Below are 22,548 nucleotides of genomic sequence, written 5' to 3'. Positions count from 1 at the left end.
ATATCCGTTATTTTCACATGCGACTGCAGTCTGACCGGACAGGTCGCATTCATGCGACCTACACATCATCAACAAGAGACAAACGTCACTATTCTGCGTTGACTAATCCCGCCTCTTTGGTGGAAACTTGAAGAGTGCGCTTTTTTTTTGTTTACGTATTACGTAGATGTGCTTATTACGTGTCAATTTGCGCATGCGGGACACTTTTGGGTCGTTTTCCGTTCATATTGGAGATCGCATACAAGTCTCATATAATTGGTAATGTGAACGGCCTAACAAAAAAATCGGATTTCACAACAAATCGGATATGGGTCGTTTCAGGTTGCAGTCTGAACGTAGTGTTAGAGTAACCGACTTCCTTTGGAGCCATGAAGCCGGACACTGTAGTAAGGCTTGTGCTGTTCAATATTTTTCTCAACCAAAACTTGTATTTTCTACTTCGCCTCCACCTCCATCCTATAGTGTAATATACGCCGGTGAGTTGGGGATTTGTTAGGAATTAAAGTATGTAGCCTAAAGTTACCTGGTCCTTCCCACGCCATGTGGCGCATAGGGCGGCGCCAATCTCCATTTCCGTAGCCCTCGGCCTCTCGCCTATTACATAGCTAGGGTTACAGTGGGGGGCTAGTCCTCTGGTAACCGCGAGAGTTTGACTCTCCACTCGCATCTGTATTGCAGTGTGCCCTGCCAGATGGCAGTAGGTACCATTTTTACCATTTTTATGATGGCCTTTGGCATGACCCGACCGTGAGTAGAACTTGCGATCTCCCGATCGAGAGGTGGACACGCTAACCACTAGGCCAACTCGCGGTACAAAGTTACCTTATATAGCATTATTTATTAAACTTATATTCTGGGGAAAAACCATTCCAGGATTTTTTTTTTTTCAAAATGTCCAGATGGGGAGAGTTGGGACAGTTCATCATGTTACAGGTTTTTCTTATGGTTTACAAATATAAAATAGTATAAAAATGTTTTGTGGGCGTGTCCCTGCATGAGGATTAATCTTATTCCATTCCTTCTTGAGAATGGAACTGTTTAGTCAAGTCAGGTTTTGGGTAAACTGACATTTTTCTATTACTGTACCGGTATTGTGTGTTCGTACAGTTCATATGGTACAGGTTCTCATCTCATCTCATCTCATTATCTGTAGCCGCTTTATCCTGTTCTACAGGGTCGCAGGCAAGCTGGAGCCTATCCCAGCTGACTACGGGCGAAAGGCGGGGTACACCCTGGACAAGTCACCAGGTCATCACAGGGCTGACACATAGACACAGACAACCATTCACACTCACATTCACACCTACGGTCAATTTAGAGTCACCAGTTAACCTAACCTGCATGTCTTTGGACTGTGGGGGAAACCGGAGCACCCGGAGGAAACCCACGCGGACACGGGGAGAACATGCAAACTCCACACAGAAAGGCCCTCACCGGCCACGGGGCTCGAACCCGGACCTTCTTGCTGTGAGGCGACAGCGCTAACCACTACACCACCGTGCCGCCCATGGTACAGGTTTTGATAATAAATAAAAATTAAACATGTAGGATTAAGCTAGGTATTTTGTTTTTGTCCCATGTCTCCCTGCAAAAGCTGATGACAGAAAAAGTGAAGCCTGAAGGCCAGTAACTATGACAAGCTGAAAAACTAATGTTGTGGTAAGAGGGTATAGTAAAGACTCTCGAATGCAATATGAATGTGACGCGACCTGCAAAGAATTTCACACAATCTACAAAAGCTGAAAACTTGTCCCAAGTCTCCCTGCTCTCCCCTACATTCATCAAACTCTCAAATGGGGATTATTTTCTAAGTCATGGTTATATTTAACAATACTTCTACCGTATGAAATCGAGTCGTACATGAGCTGATAGCCGACGAGGCGTGTAGCACCGAGTTGGCTATAAGCCGTGTACAATGAGATTGAGTGGAATAACTGTTTTATTCTATCCACATTCACTGGATTTTGAGAAATGGGGCATTTTATTTTTTGCAAATTTGATAATTAAAAACTTTATACAAAACATCCGACGAAATAATTTCCGCTTAGTCAGACTTCTTAAAAACTTATCGATGGCTGCACGAACTGACTTTGCTGTTTTTTTTGTAGAAAGTGCCATCTTGCTGTTGTGCTGTCAAGGTATAGAACAACTTTCGACATTTATTTAATTCTTCCTTGGACATTTCAGTTCTGTAATTTTCAAACTTATTTGAGCTTTTGAACCAGTCTAAAAAAATTTCAATACATTTTAATGCTGAAAGATCTCTCATCTCATCTCATTATCTCTAGCCGCTTTATCCTGTTCTACAGGGTCGCAGGCAAGCTGGAGCCTATCCCAGCTGACTACGGGCGAAAGGCGGGGTACACCCTGGACAAGTCGCCAGGTCATCACAGGGCTGACACATAGACACAGACAACCATTCACACTCACATTCACACCTACGGTCAATTTAGAGTCACCAGTTAACCTAACCTGCATGTCTTTGGACTGTAGGGGAAACCGGAGCACCCGGAGGAAACCCACGCGGACACGGGGAGAACATGCAAACTCCGCACAGAAAGGCCCTCGCTGGCCACGGTGCTCGAACCCAGAACCTTCTTGCTGTGAGGCGACAGCGCTAACCACTACACCACCGTGCCGCCCCTGAAAAATGATCTAATAATAATAATTCTTGAAAAATAAAAAAGATACGTTTTTACCATCAAATACTTTCATTCCATATTTTGTTGCGCTATTTGAGTCGAGTTTTTATTTCATCCTCGGTTGGTTCAGCAACACGCTCCGCCATTTTGTTTTTCTCTACTCACGGTACTGTATATGAGCTGATAGCCTAGTAGTAGAGTAGCCAATCAGAGCGCACGATTGCTCATATCCAGTGAATGTGGATAGAATAATACAGATTATATTCAGCTCATTTTGTTCCTGAAGTTACAAACAGTTTGCAGGAAGATCAGGAGGACCCCCAAGCACTTTTATGCTTTAAAAAAATACTGGCTGTTATTTTTAATTGTACACTACTTCATCGAGCTGCACTTACCCCATCACCGAAGAAGCTTTTAACTCTCTTTGGCAACCTCCTGACAGGAACGAAATAAACAATATGAGTCATTAGGCGTACAGACAGTTCTTCTTGCAGCATAAATAACTGTAGCACATCAGTATAGCTTACAGGTACAGAGATCCCTAGAATTCAGTGATGCGCTTTCTTTTTTTTCTAATTACATGCCATCCTATTAACGAGTCTGAAGGCTGTTATTGTATAGCTTTTACTGAGCAGCTTGCAGAACCAGCCCCAGTTCTTCTGGACACTTTGACTGTCACACTCGCTTTTTCATTTTGCACCAAAACCCAGTAGCCTTCATTGTTTTCTTTTTTAATCTGAAAAGCGCTCGCTTATGTAATATGCTGCTCAGATACAAACATTTTTTTTCTGTAACATTTAATTTTGTGCTGGAAAACGAATGTTTGGACACTAAAATGTTTTTGTACCGACTCGATAATGTAGACGTCATAAAATAGAAATCTAGAACCAAGTTTGTATGGAAGAAAAAAAATAGAGGGCCGAAGACTTTTGCACAGTACTGTATACCTATATATAGTGCTCAGCGTAAATGAGTACACCCCCTTTGAAAAGTAACATTTTAAACAATATCTCAACGAACACAAACAATTTCCAAAATGTTGACAAGACAAAGTTTAATATAACATCTGTTTAACTTATAACGTGAAAGTAAGGTTATTAATATAAACTTAGATTACACATTTTTCAGTTCTACTCAAATTAGGGTGGTGCAAAAATGAGTACACCCCACAACAAAAACTACTACATCTAGTACTTTGTATGGCCTCCATGATTTTTAATGGCAGCACCAAGTCTTCTAGGCATGGAATGAACAAGTTGGCAACATTTTGCAACATCAATCTTTTTCCATTCTTCAACAATGACCTCTTTTAGTGACTGGATGCTGGATGGAGAGTGATGCTCAACTTGTCTCTTCAGAATTCCTCAAAGAAAATAATTTCTTTCCACCACAAAGGTGAAGGCTACAAGAAGATCAGCAAAGCTTTACTTATCAGTCAGAATACTGTAGCGAAAGTGGTACAAAAGTTTAAGAAAGCTGGAACTGCAACCATCTCACAGAGACGTCCAGGTCGTCCACGGAAGTTAGCACCTCGACAGGAGCGTCTTCTGATGAGAAGGGTTGAAGAAAATCGGCATGCAAGTTCACTGCAGTTATCTAAAGAAGTAGAAAGCCAAACTGGGGTGACTATTTCCCATGACACAATACGGCGTACACTGCAGAGGAATGGCATGCATGGACGCCGTCCACGAAAGAAGCCTCTCCTAAAGCCCAGGCACAAAAAAGCCCACCTAGAGTTTGCCAGGGCCCATGCTGACAAAGATGAAGACTACTGGGACTCTATACTCTGGAGTGATGAGACCAAGATAAACGTTTTTGGAACTGATGGCTTCAAAACTGTATGGCGTCGCAAAGGTGAGGAATACAAAGAAAAATGCATGGTGCCTACAGTGAAACATGGTGGTGGCAGTGTCCTTATGTGGGGCTGCATGAGTGCTGCTGGTGTCGGGGAGCTGCATTTCATTGATGGCATCATGAATTCACAGATGTATTGCTCTATACTGAAAGAGATGCTACCATCACTCTGTGCCCTTGGTCGTCGTGCACTTTTCCAACATGACTAAACACACATCTAAGGCCACTGTTGGATTTCTGAAGAAGAACAGGGTGAAAGTGATTCAGTGGCCGAGTATGTCTCCTGGTCTGAACCCAATCGAACACCTATGGGGAATTCTGAAGAAACAAGTTGAGCATCACTCTCCATCCAGCATCCAGTCACTAAAAGAGGTCGTTGTTGAAGAATAGAAAAAGATTGATGTTGCAAAATGTCACCAACTTGTTCATTCCATGCCTAGAAGACTTGGTGCTGCCGTTAAAAATCATGGAGGCCATACAAAGTACTAGATGTAGTAGTTTTTGTTGTGGTGTGTACTCATTTTTGCACCACCCTAATTTGAGTAAAACTGAAAAATGTGTAATCCAAGTTATATTATTAACCTTACTTTCACGTTATTAGTTTAACAGATGTTCTATTGTTCATTGAGATACTATTTAAAATGTTACTTTTCAAAGGGGATGGACTCATTTACGCTCAGCACTGTATAGGAAACAAATCTGATCAGCAGCTGTAATATTTACACTGAATAATAGAGTAATTCGGATTTGAGTGTTAATCCATCCCGAAAGACTCACGAGAAGGTCCGCCCGTCGTCTCTGAGAGTGTGGAGTCCCTCGTCACATGACTTGGAGCGTTCGGTGATGGCCAACAGATAAGACGAGCGGCGACTGGACTTGATGTTGCCTGCTCCAAAAGACGAGAAGAAAAAACAAGCTGATTTGTACTGAGTGATGAGAAAATGGGATGGCGTGAGACGGAAAGTGTTAAGGGACAGGAAAAGACAGCGAGGAGGAGATGAGAGAATAGCAAGTGGGATGAGCAAGGGATCTGTAGGAGGGATGCAGGATGGATAGAGGGATATTGTTCCAGAGCTTCTGGGTTTCGGTCCGGTCGGTTTTGATTTCGGTCCGGTTGTGGCTTGATCGTGTGCACATGCAGGAGAGCATGCAGGCGCAGTCTATAACCTCGGACTCATTTTCTAACACATGCACGAGTTTCGACGTGAATGCAAGAAATAAAGCAGAGAGATCTGTCGTAAAAATATCAAATGTGTTCATGTGTGCATTTCAGTGGTGTGTGTCTGAGCATGCATCTCTCTCTCTCTCTTTCTGTCTTTCTCTTTCTCTCTGCGAGACTCACTGCAGTCGTGGGAGGAGAGGCGGCTGAGGGGGAAGGTGAAGGTTGGGGAGGCGGGGCTCGTCCCCGCAGGAGGGGCGGATTTAAGGCCGCCGCTGGACACGACGGACGAGGCGGGGACGTGACACGCCCGCAGATCTGCGCTCGGGCTGGTTGGCTCATCTGTAAGAGGAGCAAAAGAAAGAAAGGAAAAGAGGACGGGAAAAGGAAGGGAAAGTGAAGGGAAGGATACAGAGGGAAAGAGGAGAGGAATAGAAGGGAATCATTAGACAACAGGATAAAGCAGGGATGAGTCGAAAGAAACGAGAGGGCACAGGTTAAAGGAAAAGCAAGGTTACCTCATTAAACATACAGCACATATTTTTCTCTCGTCCACAGGAACAGAGTACGAACAAACGCGTCATTTTGTAAAACTGAAACAAGCCGACGGACAAACGCGATCTCGTGTAAGTGAAAAGAAAGTAGGTTCAGAGAAGAAAAGAGACAACCTGTTCAAACCAGAGGCAGAAATCAAACATTTTGGGCACTCATCTGTCATTACGAGAGAGAGAGAGAGAGAGAGAGGAGGAAAAAAAGATGAAATAAATCAACCCTGATCGTACCTGGCTCTTTGTCCTCCATGAGAAACATCCTCAATGTGGAAATGAGATGTGTGAGCCGTGCTTGTACTAGCAACAAAGTTTCAGTTCTTGTATGAACCTATGAACGTGAATGTGCGTTTGTGCAAGTTTCTCACCAGTACTTTACTTGACAGCAGTTATAGGAAGGAGTCCACAGCGTTCCATTTTAAATTCACTACACTTTAATGCCCATAAAACTGCTCAAGTGGCATAGAATGGAAACATCTACGGTATGGAGCTTTACTGTTATTAAAATCCATAAACTGTACATAAATATACCTCAACAGACCTAATTATTCTATCCACATTCACTGGATATGAGCAATCGTGCGCTCTGATTGGCTACTCTACGACTAGGATATCAGCTCATATACCGTGTGCAGAGAAAAACAAAACGGCGGCGCGTGTTGCTGAACCAACCGAGGACGAAATAAAAACTCGACTTGAAAACAAACCCCCCCAAAATACAAAGATAAGAATGTATCTTTTTTTTTTCAAGAATTATTATTACATCGCATTTTTCACAAATCGCTCCTGTCATTTCGCCGGTTTGTTTGCATTCTAAGCGGAAATGATTTTGTCAGACGTTTTGTATAAAGTTTTTATTTATCGAATTTACAAAAAATAACAATAAAAATGCTCCGTTTCTCAAAATCCAGTGAATGTGGATAGAATAAAACAGTTATTCCACTCAATCTCGTCGTACATGGCTTATAGCTGACTTGGTGCTACGCGCCTCTTCAGCTATCAGCTCATGTACGACTCGATTTCGTGGAATAACTGTTAATTATGTTTACTGCATATTACTTTATTAAAGTGGCATTCCACGATTGGATGTATTCTTTGGCATAAAATACAATATATTTTATGACAACCATGACTAGACAGAGAAATCTTTTAGCTTCAAAATGATATATCAAACATAATTTTTTGACAACAACAAGTATATTAATTTTGCGACCAAAGTCACCTACCCTTTTAATTTCCGCGCGGTAGTGAAACGTGATGTCATCGGCAGGTTCCCCTTCTTGTGTACCACGTCACGTGTGACGTGGCACAGATTATCAGCAATGGCGGATAAAACGCGATTTCCACTTGTCGATTGCTGTGCCGATATTCACCATCGACCGTCTCCTTTGGGCATCACTTGCTATTTTCCTTCGCTTCTTTTCCGAAGCTGACAATCGCGTTCTATCCGCCATTGCTGATAATCTGTGCCACGTCACACGTGACGTGGTACACAAGAAGAGGAACCTGCCGATGACATCACGTTTCACTACCGCGCGGAAATTAAAAGGGTAGGTGACTTTGGTCGCAAAATTAATATACTTGTCGTTGTCAAAAAATTATGTTTGATATATCATTTTGAAGCTAAAAGATTTCTCTGTCTAGTCATGTTGTCATAAAATATATTGTATTTTATGCCAAAAAAATACATCCAATGGTGGAATGGCACTTTAACACAACATTACTAAATATGGCTATATTACTGCTAGTAAATACTGGGATTTCATAATAAGCGTCATATTTTTAGTGATTTATATTACAAATGTGTCAAAATATACTATAACAGCCGTCATAACTCTAGCCAAGCTTGATTCACGCAAAGAATCTTTGGATAAAGGTTTTCACATACGGCATCATCTTCAAATGTAATTGGTTCAAACCGCAAACTACACTATAAGGCTGTTCAATTTGTCACAGAAGTGGTGAAAATTCACAGAAGACACGCTCTTTGTGCTGTTTTGACAATTTGATCCAAATTGTCCACCAATCTTTATTTAAATCCTCATTTAAAGTAATCCTACACTCAATTATTAAATCACTGCTCCATAACACTACTTCACCAATTCACCAACAACAACATAAACGTTTTTTGTAGTAAGTGACAATGCCCTCTTAGACCTTCACGAAACGCTTCTGCTTTCAGTTCCCTGTGATGTCCGCAGCAACCGAAACAAGCTCATTTCATCTCATTATCTCTAGCTGCTTTATCCTGTTCTACAGGGTCGCAGGCAAGCTGGAGCCTATCCCAGCTGACTACGGGCGAAAGGCGGGGTACACCCTGGACAAGTCGCCAGGTCATCACAGGGCTGACACATAGACACAGACAACCATTCACACTCACATTCACACCTACGGTCAATTTAGAGTCACCAGTTAACCTAACCTGCATGTCTTTGGACTGTGGGGGAAACCGGAGCACCCGGAGGAAACTCACGCGGACACGGGGAGAACATGCAAACGCCGCACAGAAAGGCCCTCGCCGGCCACGGGGCTTGAACCCGGACCTTCTTGCTGTGAGGCGACAGCGCTACACCACCGTGCCGCCCTGAAACAAGCTCTCTGTGTTAATTCTTCTCAGCACCAGACCTGGCCTGACTGTGAAGCTGCCCCAACTGGAAATCAGTCCCAAACTGACAAACTGCAATACCAACTCACACCTCCAGATGGCAGCAGAATGGAGCGCACTGTTTGAAAAAGCCAAGAAAGGATGGTATTTCCTCATGAATCACATTTGATCTGAGATTTTATTTTAACCTTTTATTTTTTTACTCGCTTTATCTCCTGATATATAAATCTATATTCGCTAATCATCCAGCGTTACGACATTCTGAATCATTTTTAATCCCTTTCACCCACCTTCTTTTGCCCTCGTTCTTTTTTTCATAATTTCCAACTCTGTCAGCTTTCTGATGCCCCATACAGCTGTTTTCCTCACGTCCCTTCTTGTCATCGTCAGCAGGTGTACGTCAACTCATCTTAAACAACTTCATCTCGCTGTTCTCGTCAATCTGTAATCGTATCCCTTTTTTTTCATTCTACATTTCTGTTCCCGCTCTTGTTCTTCCATGCCAGCATAAGAGTTAACCGTTCTCTCATACTCAGTTCTGGAGGTGGATGAGAAACCAGAGAGAGACAGAGAGCATGCAAACATTCCCAATCACTCTCTCTCTCTCTCACACACACACACACACACACACACACACACACACACACACACACACACACACACACAAACTCTCTCTCATGGAGAGAGAGAGAGAGCGCAGGGGCGGAAACATTCCCAATCTGGGATGCAGAATCTGGACTGGGCCTGTTTTCCAGCCACTGGCAGAAATAGCTGCACTGTGGGTTTAACAAAGGCGCTTATTACTGCAGGCCGAGCTCACACACGAAAAAGCAGCACCATTAACATACAGAACATACCCTTTCCATCCCTTTCCATGAACACTGTGTATTCACGGTATCGACATCACAGACTGCTTAAGCTTCTATTTTTACTGCTGTGCAGTAATGCAAAACACAACCAGAATTAAAAGAAAAACTCCAACCTGTTTTTTTTTCCCATCCTATACCATACCACTATACCATACATGCAATTTCCATAGGCAATGATTTCAATAAGTTTCCCTGTACTCACACCTCCGGTTCTTGAAGTAGCCAGTAAACATCTTTCTTTACACCCCAGTGCTGCTCAAGTCTCAACTCTGATTGGTCAGAAGGGGCTGCTTAATTTCTGTCGGTTTATATTAACGCACTCGTTCTCATACGCTAGTGTTTTCATACTAACTTATAGGGCAACTTGTATAGGGAACGCTGTGTAGAAATAAATTAAACGAGACTGTGAATGACAGTATAGCTCACTCCGGCCCCGTCTAGTCCAGAAGGAACGATCTAAAGTGGGCCATCTTGCGCAATAAATGCTTCAAGCTATATATAGAAGCTATATACACCCTAGGAATACCGACCTATTTGCCAGAAAGAATCCAAAATGGTGAGGAATTGACTGAGAAGAAGCGATTTTTGTTGAACTGCTCATTAAGGCTTAATTAGTCCATAACTTCATTAATAATTGTAATGAAGCAACTCTGGGTAGAAGTTATATGCACCCTACGTACCCCTACCTTCATGCCAGAGAGAATCAAAATCGGTGAAGAACTGAGGGAGAAGAAGAGTGGAAACTGCTCATTAGGGATTGATTAATTATTCCATATCTTCATTATTATTTGCAATTATGCAAATTTGAGTAGAAGCTATATGCACCACAGGCAGACCTACCTTCCTGTCAAAAAGAATAAAAATCTGTGAAGAATTGAGAGAGAAGAAGCGATTTTCGTGAAATGTAGATGATGCCAGACGGACGACGGACAACACATGACGGCATAAACTCATCACCTGTCAGCCGGATGAGCTAATAATGTGTATAATTTTGTCAACAGACGTATATGTACCATTTATAGAAGGAGTCTCCGATGTCAGAGCTCAGAACAGTCAAGAGTAAATCGGTTCCTTTCAGTTTTCTGACATTAAAGTTGTCAGGATGGAAAGTGTGGGTTATTTTGTCTTATTAAATTAAAAGAACCTGGTTGATGAGCTTGTTTTCTTATAACAGCATACGCCCAAGTGAAGCGATTGATAAATGAAGTTCGAGAAATCGCTTTCCAATTAGTTCACGCCTTTTTCGCGATTGTGTGTTACCAGTGCATCAAAAATAGCTCAATGTTAACACGGTGTTTCAATTTCCACCTAATGTCACATGAATACACAAATTTATTTTTTTCGCGGTCCGGTTTCCATCAAATCCTGCGCTCTGATTGGCTGGCGAGCGGGTCCGTATCCTATGATACGGACCCCAGTTACGGACCCCGGTTACGGACCTCTGGCGACTCGCTCGTTCACAACAACAACAAACATAGTAGCATTTTTTGTCAACATTTATCTTTTTTTTTTAAATAAGATTTATTTATAAGATTATCAAAAATCTTATACATTTTTGCCAGCATTTCTCAGGAGAACAGCATTAATTTTACATCATGGATAGCGATAACGACAGTCTTCATAGCGAAAGCGAGTTTTACTACCCTGAGGAAGAAGAAATAAAAGAAAACATTTCAGGAGAAAGCTAAAAACCTGTAACTGTTGCTAACGCCGAGCAAAAACATGGCTGAATCCTGAATGACTCAATTTTGTATAAATAGGGGACTACATAGGCGGCAAAATGTAGTTTTTTTTCCTGGCATGGAAGTGCACTTGTATACCGAGGAGGAAGCCATTTGCATGACAGCCGTGAATGAGGATTCAAAATGGCGGCTCGGCTCGGTTTTCCCTTTCGGGCGCTCTCGTTTTCTGTTAGAATTTGGTAAAGAAAAAAATAAATGTATTATTTACCAGCTTAAGGTCGGTCCGTATGGTGAAATACCGTGACCTCGGCCTTGAATACTGACCTCGGCCCAGAGGACCTCACTCAGTACTTTCAAGACCTCGGTCACGGTATTTCACAATACGGACCTCCCAGCTGGTAAATAACACACACATATATATATATCCAAAAGTATTTTTTTTTATCCCCCCGGCATATAATGCAGGGAGATATAGCTATCGCTCTGTCCGTCTGTCTGTTCGTCCATCTGGAAACATTTTAGTTTCCGGAGCATGACTCAAAACCTATTAGGAATTTTTTCACGAAACCTGACAGACATATTAAGTGACGAGAAGAGTTGTGCCTTTTGACATTTTGGGATTTCTGCGATTTTTATTTTTTCTGTATTTCCATGGCAACCAATTCAACTGAGGAAAATTCGGAATGGGGTTTCATGTGGGGGCCGGGCGGATACGTCATCTCCTGATGACTCTTGTTCACTGTATTGCTGCAGTGTTTTGAAAAAGTGTAACGAATATTGTGATGATGTAATGGTTGTAGCTACTGTAGTTATAAATTTCCATTGTGTATTTTAAATGTTTACTGCCTGGGTCGCCTTTAGACTTCTATTCGAAGTGAGTTTCGAGCACACGTTTTCTTTTAATTTCTCTTCTTTCTTATCTGTGTTGTCAAAAGAATGCTTCTGTGTGGTGGGAAGAGATTAGGTTTAACAGGTTTAACTTCTACATGCCTCTTTATGGCCAGATACAGTGCCCTCGACGATTACTAGCATCACTTATAAAGATTAGTAAAAAGGGTTCGAATAAATATGTTGAAATAAATGTATTCAGAGGAAAACAAATCCTTCATCAAGAAACAATTCTTTTCAACAAAAACAAATGTGCCACTGTTATTGGCACTCCTGGAAACGATAATGACCACAGTGTCCCTGAAGCTTGTTTCCCATTTAAGTTGTACGGCATTTTTGAGTTGATTGGAGTGTGTAGGAACTTTCAAGCTATGATCCATGCCTTCGTGATTAACTGGAGGAACAAATACGAGGTGACACAGAGGCCAAATTCCCTCAACATCAACATGGGAAAGATGAGAGAGAACACACAAACGTAATGAGGGAGAAGTGTGTTGACCTTCATAAGTCAGGGAATGGTTAGGAACAAAAAAAAGCTAATTGCCTGAAAATGTCCATTTCCTATGTCCTGTTAGGGCAATCATAAAAAAGTGGACACCAACTGGAAGTGTTACAAACTCGCCTGGAAGAGGACTCAAGTTTATTTTGCCCTACGTACAGTGAGGAGGAGGGTAAGAGAGGCAAAACTTCCCCAAGGATCACTGTTGGCGAATTACAAGAAAAAGTAAAATCTTGGGGTTTCCAAGTCTCCAAAACCACCATCAGACTCCACCTCCATACCAAGAGATTATTTGGAAGGTGCCAGAAAAAAAAAACTTTTCTCTCAGTTAACCACAAATGTAAGCACCTGAAGTTTGTGAAACGCTACTGCAACTTTGACTGGAACTGTTTTCTGGTCTGATGGAACACAAATGGAGCTTTCTGGCCATCAACACTCGCGGTGGGTTTGGTGTAAAAAGAAGGATGGCTATAATGAAAAGAACCCGATCCCAACTGTAAAATATGGTGGAAGTTCTGTGATGTTTTGGGGCTTTTTTTCCTCCAAAGACCCTGGAAACCTTGTTAGGGTCCATGGTATCCTGGACTCTATGAAATCCCAGGACATTTTAAATCAGAATCTGGCTGCTTCTGATGGGAATCTAAAACTGGGTCGCCACTGGATCTTCCAGCAAGACAACGAGCCAACACTAAAATAATCCGCTGACCACAGAGTCAAGCTTCTGCCATGGCCATCTCAGTCCCCTGACCTGAACCCTATTGAAAACCTGTGGGCTGAGCTGAAGAGGAAAGATTTATTTTTCTCTGAATAAATTGATTTCAATTAAAGGTTGGATTTTTCTCTTTTTTTTTCCAGTGCGAGATGAAGCGACTTCACCAAAAGGTGGATTTTTTCTAACGCTTTTTTACTCACCTCTGGATAAGGTATAAGAAGGAGAGTCTGCGCAAACTTCAGGTTGCGTATAACGATTGTCTTAGAATCCTGCTTAAGAAGCCCAGGGGTAGTAGTGCCAGCACGCTGTTCTGTGAAGTAAGGGTAGCCACCTTTCAGGCCACCCTGAGAGGACTGATGTATAAATTCATAGGCAGGTTGCAGGGGTCCCAGAATAATCTCCTTATAGAGTTGACCAATCCTAGGTGCAGTTCTGTAAGATATCAATCCTATATATGGAAACACTGGTATCTGTGTCTATTGTAGGAGGGGTAAAATGATATTTAATTTTGTTTTTAATAATTGTACTTTTCCTAATGTATCTATCTTTTGTAGTAATGAACTTGTGCCAGTACTTTTTAATACGAGGTGATTTTGTACCTGATACACTGTACTGTATGTTGTGTATTTGTATTGTATGTGTTTTTTTTTATGTCAATGTTGGACGTTGGAGTCTGCAATAAAAACTTGATAACTAATCTTTACAAGGTGGGGTCAATAGTCACGGAGGGCGCTGTACATGTCCACACATCCTGATCTCTCACTGATACAGAGGAACTCTCTGGAAGCTGGATTCAGACGAGAAAGAGCAGCGGGGTGATCTCAGAGAGGGACATGGAGACAGGAAGTACACAAGAACAAGGGGGCATCACAAATTTCTGAGAGATGTTCACAGGTCCTACTGTTGTGTGTGTGCGCACGCACATGAAGACCCCCTCCTTTTTGCACACATGGCACAATGGTTCCATTGAGGGTAGAAAGAGCTGAGTGTGCTGATTGTGTCCGATTAAGCGTGTGTCTCGCCCCCTCAGTCCAAATCCCCTGAGCTCCCTACTCCTTTTTCCCTCCTTCTGAGTCCCATGTGTCTGTGCCACACCACCACAGTATACCCCGAATGCACCAACAACGTACGATATGAGCTCCATAATAATCCAGAATAGAAGTCGGAACAATTTAGTCAATAATGTTGCTTCCGTTCCTTTAAATAATACTACTGAGGTGCAAAAATATATTGATCATCACATGTAAACACAGTAAACCCCTAAAATTTGTCTGAGAGTGTCTCTTGCCCCTTTTCCACCAAAGCAGTTCCAGGGCTGGTTCGGGGCCAGTGCTTAGTTTGGAACCGGGTTTTCTGTTTCCACTGACAAAGAACTGGCTCTGGGGCCAGAAAAACCGGTTCCAGGCTAGCACCAACTCTCTACTGGGCCAGAGGAAAGAACCGCTTACGTCAGCAGGGGGGCGGAGTTGTTAAGACCAACAACAATAACAAGACCGCGAAAGATCGCCATTTTTAAGCGGCGAGAAGCCGCAGCTGTACAAACGCGAAGTCATCCATTATTATTATTGTTGTTGTTGTTGCTGCTGCTTCTTCCGTGTTGTTTTTGCTTTGATATTCACGCCAAGGTTTATGTAAACGTAGCGCCGTAACTGACGTATACAGCGACGTAATGACATGGCTTCCCTTAGCACCGCGAGCTATGGAAAAGCAGACTGGTTCTCAGCTGGCTCGCAAGTTGAACGAGTTGTGAACCAGCACCAGCACTGGCCCCGAACCAGCCCTGGAACTGATTTGGTGGAAAAGGGGTATCTGTTCACCCTGACAACACCACCAACAGCAGTGGCTGAAACCTGAGACTTTGTTGTGAATTTATTATCTTGCTGGATTTGGTTGATTGTAAATCTCATATCATCTCAATATCTCTAGCCGCTTTATCCTGTTCTACAGGGTCGCAGGCAAGCTGGAGCCTATCCCAGCTGACTACGGGCGAAAGGCGGGGTACACCCTGGACAAGTCGCCAGGTCATCGCAGGGCTGACACATAGACACAGACAACCATTCACACTCTCATTCACACCTACGGTCAATTTAGAGTCACCAGTTAACCTAACCTGCATGTCTTTGGACTGTGGGGGAAACCGGAGCACCCGGAGGAAACCCACGCGGACACGGGGAGAACATGCAAACTCCACACAGAAAGGCCCTCGCCGGCCACGGGGCTCGAACCCGGACCTTCTTGCTGTGAGGCGACAGCGCTAACCACTACACCACCGTGCCGCCCTGATTGTAAATCAATTGTCATTTTTCATGGAGGTCACGTTCATAGTTGTGGAGCTAAGTCACTGGGGGTATCGTGTGGATCTCATTAGCGTTGCCAAGAACTGTCTACTTTCACAACCTGGAACCACAGTTTAGTTTGGCGCAGCAGAGATTGAGGAATGCTGTGTTGTTCATGCCAAAGAAATTACTGGATAAATATTGAAGAAGTTAACTATCCAATGAGTAACAGTGTCTCTGAAACATCCATGATTGGAAGCCAAGAGAGCAAAATTAGCCAAAATCTTTGTCATGCACTCTCTCCCCTGTCAATCACAATGACACTAGCCAGTTGTGCGCATCTTTGAGCTCATGTATGCAGAAGAGGGCAGACAGTGCTTTCCTCTAAGTGAGTTACGCTGACACAGAATGAGATACAGTTGGCTTCATGTGTCTTGGAAGCATGTGTTAAGCTTCGCCCTCTGTAACTTGGAGCTGATGTACAATAGGGGAGAGTTGGATGGTGGGTGGGAATTCGCAAGTGACCAAACTGGGGAGAAAATGAGAGGAAAACTGCATCCTCGGGAGGTATTCAGAAGCAGGAACGCATGAAATCATGTCCAAATCAAAATTTTCCATCTACTTTTTGAATGCCATCGACTGAGAACCTGTCATCTTGCTGGATCTTAAAGCATACTGCAGTGTGTCTGCTTACGTACAGCAACCAAAAATGGTGGTGGAGAAAACCAGAAAGAGGGAACAGGCTATGAACAAATAAGCTATTTGGAATTATTCTATCCACATTTCACTGGATATGAGCAATCGCGCACTCTGATTGGCTACTCTACTACTAGGCTATCAGCTCATATACCATGAGTAGAGAAAAACAAAATGGCGGCGCGAGTTGCTGAACCAACCTTGGACGAAATAAAAACTCTACTCGAAAACAAAACCCCCAAAAATACCAAAAAAAGCGCAACAAAATATGGAATGAAAGTATTTGATGGTAAGAACGTATCTTTTTTTAATTTTCAAAAATTATTATTAGATCATTTTTCACAAATTGCTACGCTGGTTTGTTTACATTCTAAGCGGAAATGATTTTGTCAGACGTTTTGTGCAAAGTTTTTATTTATCGAAATTGCAACAAATAAAATATAAAAATGCTACGTTTCTCAAAATCTAGTGAATGTGGAAACAGTTATTCCACTCAGTCTCGTCGTACATGGTTTATAGCCAGCTCGGTGCTACACGCCTTGTCGGCTGTCAGCTAATGTACGACTCGATTTCGTGGAATAACTGTTAATTAACCTGGGGGTCGACCCACGGGGGTTGAGAGAGTAGCGCTAAAATTGATAAACAAAACCACTTTGATGGTTATACGCAAAGTCTGACTAAAGGCTCTACCTAGCGGCCACAGAAGATAGGATCAGCTTATGTTCATTAACATACGAACACGATCAGTATGTTGTTGCTGTCTTGGGGTAACATACTGAGTCACCTTCACAAGGAGGGTGGGGGTCGTGTCATAGTTTTAATGTCAAAAAGGAGTTGCAGTGGGAAATAGCAAAATAATAACAATAATAATAATAATAATAGGGCGGCACGGTGGTGTAGTGGTTAGTGCTATCACCTCACAGCAAGAAGGTCCGGGTTTGAGCCCCGTGGCCGATGAGGGCCTTTCTGTGCGGAGTTTGCATGTTCTCCCTGTGTCCGCGTGGGTTTCCTCCGGGTGCTCCGTTTTCCCCCACAGTCCAAAACATGCAGGTTAGGTTAACTGGTGACTCTAAATTGACCGTAGGTGTGAATGAGAGTGTGAATGGTTGTCTGTGTCTATGTGTCAGCCCTGTGATGACCTGGCGACTTGTCCAGGGTGTACCCCGCCTCTCGCCCGTAGTCAGCTGGGATAGGCTCCAGCTTGCCTGCGACCCTGTAGAACAGGATAAGCGGCTACAGATAATGGACGGATGGATAATCTCATCTCATTATCTCTAGCCGCTTTATCCTGTTCTACAGGGTCGCAGGCAAGCTGGAGCCTATCCCAGCTGACTACGGGCAAAAGGCGGGGTACACCCTGGACAAGTCGCCAGGTCATCACAGGGCTGACACATAGACACAGACAACCATTCACACTCACATTCACACCTACCGTCAATTTAGAGTCACCAGTTAACCTAACCTGCATGTCTTTGGACTGTGGGGGAAACCGGAGCACCCGGAGGAAACCCACGCGGACATGGGGAGAACATGCAAACTCCGCACAGAAAGGCCCTCGCCAGCCACGGGGCTCGAACCCGGACCTTCTTGCTGTGAGGCGACAGCGCTAACCACTACACCACCATGCCGCCCCTGGATGGATAATAATAATAATAATAATAATAATAATGTGGGCTCAATATGCAACATGGGAACATTGTGATGTATTGCTGGGTCTGAAGTGTATCTCAATGTGTGTCTGCTTACAAGTCTTCTAAACCACTGAACTATAAGATATTGAGATCAAGCCTCTACATTACTCATGAACCACAGACATGTGACACAATCAGCTTTTCAGATCTGGACTGAAAAAAATTACAAGAGTTTCGCTTGAAACAGTGGTGACTAAATACCAGTTGCCACTGTTTCGAACAAAACTCGTGTAATGACAGTAAACTGCCAGTCAGTGAAATTAGGCAGTCATGTTAATTATCAAAATGTGTTCGAATATCTAGTGGTTTGGTTCACAAGATTACTGCAGCTGAGGCTACCAGTGATAAAACATTACCCAGTACAGTAAACTAGATCTAACATGTGGCAGTTAGTTCTTATTCACAAAGTCGAACGGAAGTAATCATCGTTAAAGGTTGGCTTGGAGTCAGGCCATATTTCTGACATTTTAATCAGACTGCAGGCACTGTAACTCCAGAGTCAGGGCTGGAAAGCTCAGAATAATGGCTTGACATCGATTAAACTGGCCTGATAACCTTAATCAGCGCTCAGGGTCAGAACCAGAAACATGGACCGATTTTCGTTATCTGCATCCATAACAAAACTAATGGAACTAAATAAATGTGACTGCTCAGTGCCAGCTGCTAGGGCCGTGCTCCTGTCACTTCCTGCTTTCTGTGAAATGTTTCATTCAAACCCACAGCAAAGGCTGCAAGTGAAGGTCGCTGTTGGCATGCACACAAGTTCTGGGTCTGTATTAATGAAATAACTTGCCACACCCAGACAGAGTAGTAATTTCTATTCAGTAGTTTCTATTCTAAGCCATTGCATTGCATAATAAAAAAAACCCCAAAACAACATCATCACTTGGTGTCAGTGTACACTACCGTTCAAAAGTTTGGGGTCACTTTGAAATGTCCTTATTTTTGAAAGAAAAGCACTGTTCTTTTCAATGAAGATCACTTTAAACTAATCAGAAATCCACTCTCTACATTGCTAATGTGGTAAATGACTATTCTAGCTGCAAATGTCTGGTTTTTGGTGCAATATCTCCATAGGTGTATAGAGGCCCATTTCCAGCAACTCTCACTCCAGTGTTCTAATGGTACAATGTGTTTGCTCATTGCCTCAGAAGGCTAATGGATGATTAGAAAACCCTTGTACAATCATGTTAGCACAGCTGAAAACAGTTGAGCTCTTTAGAGAAGCTATAAAACTGACCTTCCTTTGAGCAGATTGAGTTTCTGGAGCATCACATTTGTGGGGTCGATTAAATGCTCAAAACGGCCAGAAAAACGTCTTGACTATATTTTCTATTCATTTTACAACTTATGGTGGTAAATAAAAGTGTGACTTTTCATGGAAAACACAAAATTGTCTGGGTGACCCCAAACTTTTGAACGGTAGTGTACATCAGAGCTGTACAAGGACAAACCGTGAACAAATGAAACTGGAACATGTTCAACTTATGTGGATTCATTCAAAACAGTGACTCGATTCACTGACATGAATCCATACACACGCCACTGTGTATGACCTGATATTTACCTAAAAAAGCAGAGCACGGATTATACACACATTCTTTCACTGAGGTTAAACACACTTCACACACACTCTTACATGCATACATACATACATACGTTTCTTTATGCATGTCTATTTCATTTTAACTGTGCATGGCATTTACACAAATTATCTGTTTTATAAGATAACTAGGCTCGGAGAACCAAAAATGCCAAGAAACCTGAAGTTTCAAAATTCACAATGTGGCATGTTCAAAGCCCATGAAATATTCTGGTATCCGAAAACTATTAAAGCTAGACTGCCTTTCAGATTTTTCACGTGTCGGTCATGAAAAGAATTTTCCCCGACACCCAATTATTTTTGTCTAGTGGACCGAAAGCTACTGAATTCAAATCACAGACTTCCAATTTTATTAGTTTTTTTTCAAACAACAGTTAATGAATTTAGAGCCATGTGGCCCTAAATTCTCCGAGATTTTTTCCTGCTTCACCATGACCCAATTCAAGATACTACATCATGCATCACGTCGTAGGCTTTCCCGGTTCATGCAAGGCATTGTGGGATACAAATTTGAAACAGGACAGAAAAATGGAGGACGTGAGTGTGCGAATGAACCGTGAAAGACCGACTCCAGTAACGGAACGCGAGAAGAAAAGACGTTATGTTATATACAAAGGAAAGGAAATGCAGGACTAAACTAATAAATATTGGTGCTCAGCGAGCACCTCAGTGTGATCAGCTGTTCGTTTAGCGACAGAATGATGGAACTGTCAGTGCACGCTCAAAGGTAAACCTGTAGATGGCAGTAACGCAACACTGTGGATGCCAGCTGCTGTAAAACCCAAAAGAATAAGACGAAGGTAAACATGGGCATGCACACACGGACTAGTCTGGCTAACGCGACAAAGCTCTATGAGCTATTGGTCTGGCCAAGAAATTAAGCCCAACCGTTTCCCAAAGTGCGTGCTTGACCCGCCTCCCTGAAATGCCTCAGTTTGCTACTGGTCGAAGCCAGAAAAGGCTGTGACGAAGCTTAAACCAATCACATCACTCTTTCCTCTGACGTATGCGACGCGACGGGGCTAACTGGTAGATTAAACTCTTACCGAAGCCGGTCGGGAGCAAGGCGAAAGCGTCCTTCCTTTCAATAAATACCTCCAGGGCTGCTCTTTGCTCCGTTTTCAATGAGAACTTGCTCCATGTTCGTAATGTTTCTAGTGAATGAAGCGCTTCCGGCATAGATTCTGTAAACAATCTATGGCTTCCGGTCGCAGTTCTACTACGTCACTGCCTTGAACACGCCTCTACCCAGGGCCGTTGGAGATGCTCAAAGTTGATTGGTTCCCGATTTTTCGGGAGCTTGGAAGAGCTGTAGATAGCTTGCCTGGCCAGACTAAGCTCGCAACAGGCCCTCGTGTTGCGTCATGCTTAGGATGGGCGGGCCCAGGCTACACATGGACTTCCTCTGACTACTTGACTGCGCAAAGCGAGCGATTTCACGCACATTATTTGCTCGGGAATCCCTTCAAATGAAATAACTTCCCAGCCACAGAACGGCCTGATATTTCATGAGATATTACAGAAATAAACATATTTCAGACGGAACTAAATTTCACCAGTTTTATGAAATCGAAAGGCCGTCTAGCTTTAACTATTCTACAGAACAAATCCATCAGAATGCTACAAAACATGTTCGGAAATGTGGTGCCAAGTCTAACGCTTGGAGACACGAACAAAACAGCTTCCTAACACTGACGTGAATCCAGATACTCTCAGTCATACTTATATACAGAACCAAGCCCTTTTTTCACATATTCTCAGTGGATAAACTTGACTTTCTGTCTCTTCCTCTGAGGATTACACACAACAAAAAGCACTATAACTGGATGCCTGGATGCAAAACGTTGTTTCCCAACTGCCCAGAGATCTGATTAGCTTGCGGGTGTGTCTTCTGCTGTTTCGTTTTCGGTGCCTCAGCATGTCGCGGCTTGCAAACGTGAAAGCATGTAGATGTTTGTACATTATTTATGTACCCGTCCTTATGACCTCAGTTACCTGTCTTTTATCTAACACACACACACACACACACAAACTGGTTTGAAATGAATAAAACACGACAAGTTCTCATCACTGCTCTCTCTAACTCTCTAGGTTGTACAGGTGTGTGTTTAGTCATTACCAACTATTGCTACTGGGCATTCTCAGCTTTTATACATATTTGTGTGGAATCAAGGGTGTGTTGGTTTATGCAAAACAGGTTGTACTTCTGTCAGTTTAAACTCAAACAATCCAGCTGAATCTTAGCAAGAGCGCTGTTCGGATCATGTGCATTTAAAAAAAAAAAAAAGAGACGTTTTCCAAAGTTCTGTACATAACATGCCCAGTATGTGTTTTTGTATTTGATGGAACGTGTCTATACACCGCTTTTATCTCCTTTCCTTGGCATGCGTCGCATTTAGTCGGCCATTTTATTTCAAAACATCTTTCGCTCTTGCACTCTTCCCCAGTAGCAGACAAGCCAGGACACGATCACTGTAGGCTACAGGATAAAATGCACTCACAGAGAGAGAGAGAGAGAGAGAGAGAGAGAGAGAGACACATATTATTCTGTCCTTCTCTCTTTTCACATGCTTGGATTGATCGGCCAAACGAATATATTATTAGTAAAGATCTTGTCTCACAAGTTTCTCACTAGTAACCACTCATCAGTAATCTGCTCTTATTTGGTAATTCAGAATCAGGACGTACCAGTCATCTTTAGTTCCTGATAACGAAGGATTTCATCAGAAATTCTTCACATTTGATTCAGACACGGATGGTTAATAGTGTTTACATGATTGTGGAAGACACCCATGGTACTCAAGCAAAGACGCACACATACAGT

General features: G+C 42.7%; 1 protein-coding gene across 8 annotated transcripts in view; it reads right to left on the bottom strand.

Moving 5' to 3' along the window:
• arhgap23a (Rho GTPase activating protein 23a) overlaps nt 1-22,548 on the bottom strand; it is a 174,560-nt gene that overhangs the window by 36,613 nt on the left and 115,399 nt on the right. For 5 of the 8 annotated variants that reach the window (XM_060902026.1, XM_060902027.1, XM_060902023.1 and 2 more), the window contains 3 exons: nt 5,839-5,997; nt 5,274-5,382; nt 3,038-3,077 (listed from right to left, as the gene is read on the bottom strand). In XM_060902026.1, the coding sequence (XP_060758009.1) occupies nt 3,038-3,077; nt 5,274-5,382; nt 5,839-5,997 (308 nt within the window). Of the gene's footprint in view, nt 1-3,037; nt 3,078-5,273; nt 5,386-5,838; nt 5,998-22,548 lie in introns of all 8 variants that reach the window. The other 3 variants (XM_060902025.1, XM_060902029.1, XM_060902028.1) reach the window with 2 other exon arrangements.

This window comes from Neoarius graeffei, chromosome 20, assembly GCF_027579695.1.
Source record: "Neoarius graeffei isolate fNeoGra1 chromosome 20, fNeoGra1.pri, whole genome shotgun sequence".
Taxonomy (NCBI): Eukaryota; Metazoa; Chordata; class Actinopteri; order Siluriformes; family Ariidae; genus Neoarius; species Neoarius graeffei.
Note: the sequence above shows the minus strand (reverse complement) of the source record. Positions and strands in the feature narration are given on the sequence as shown.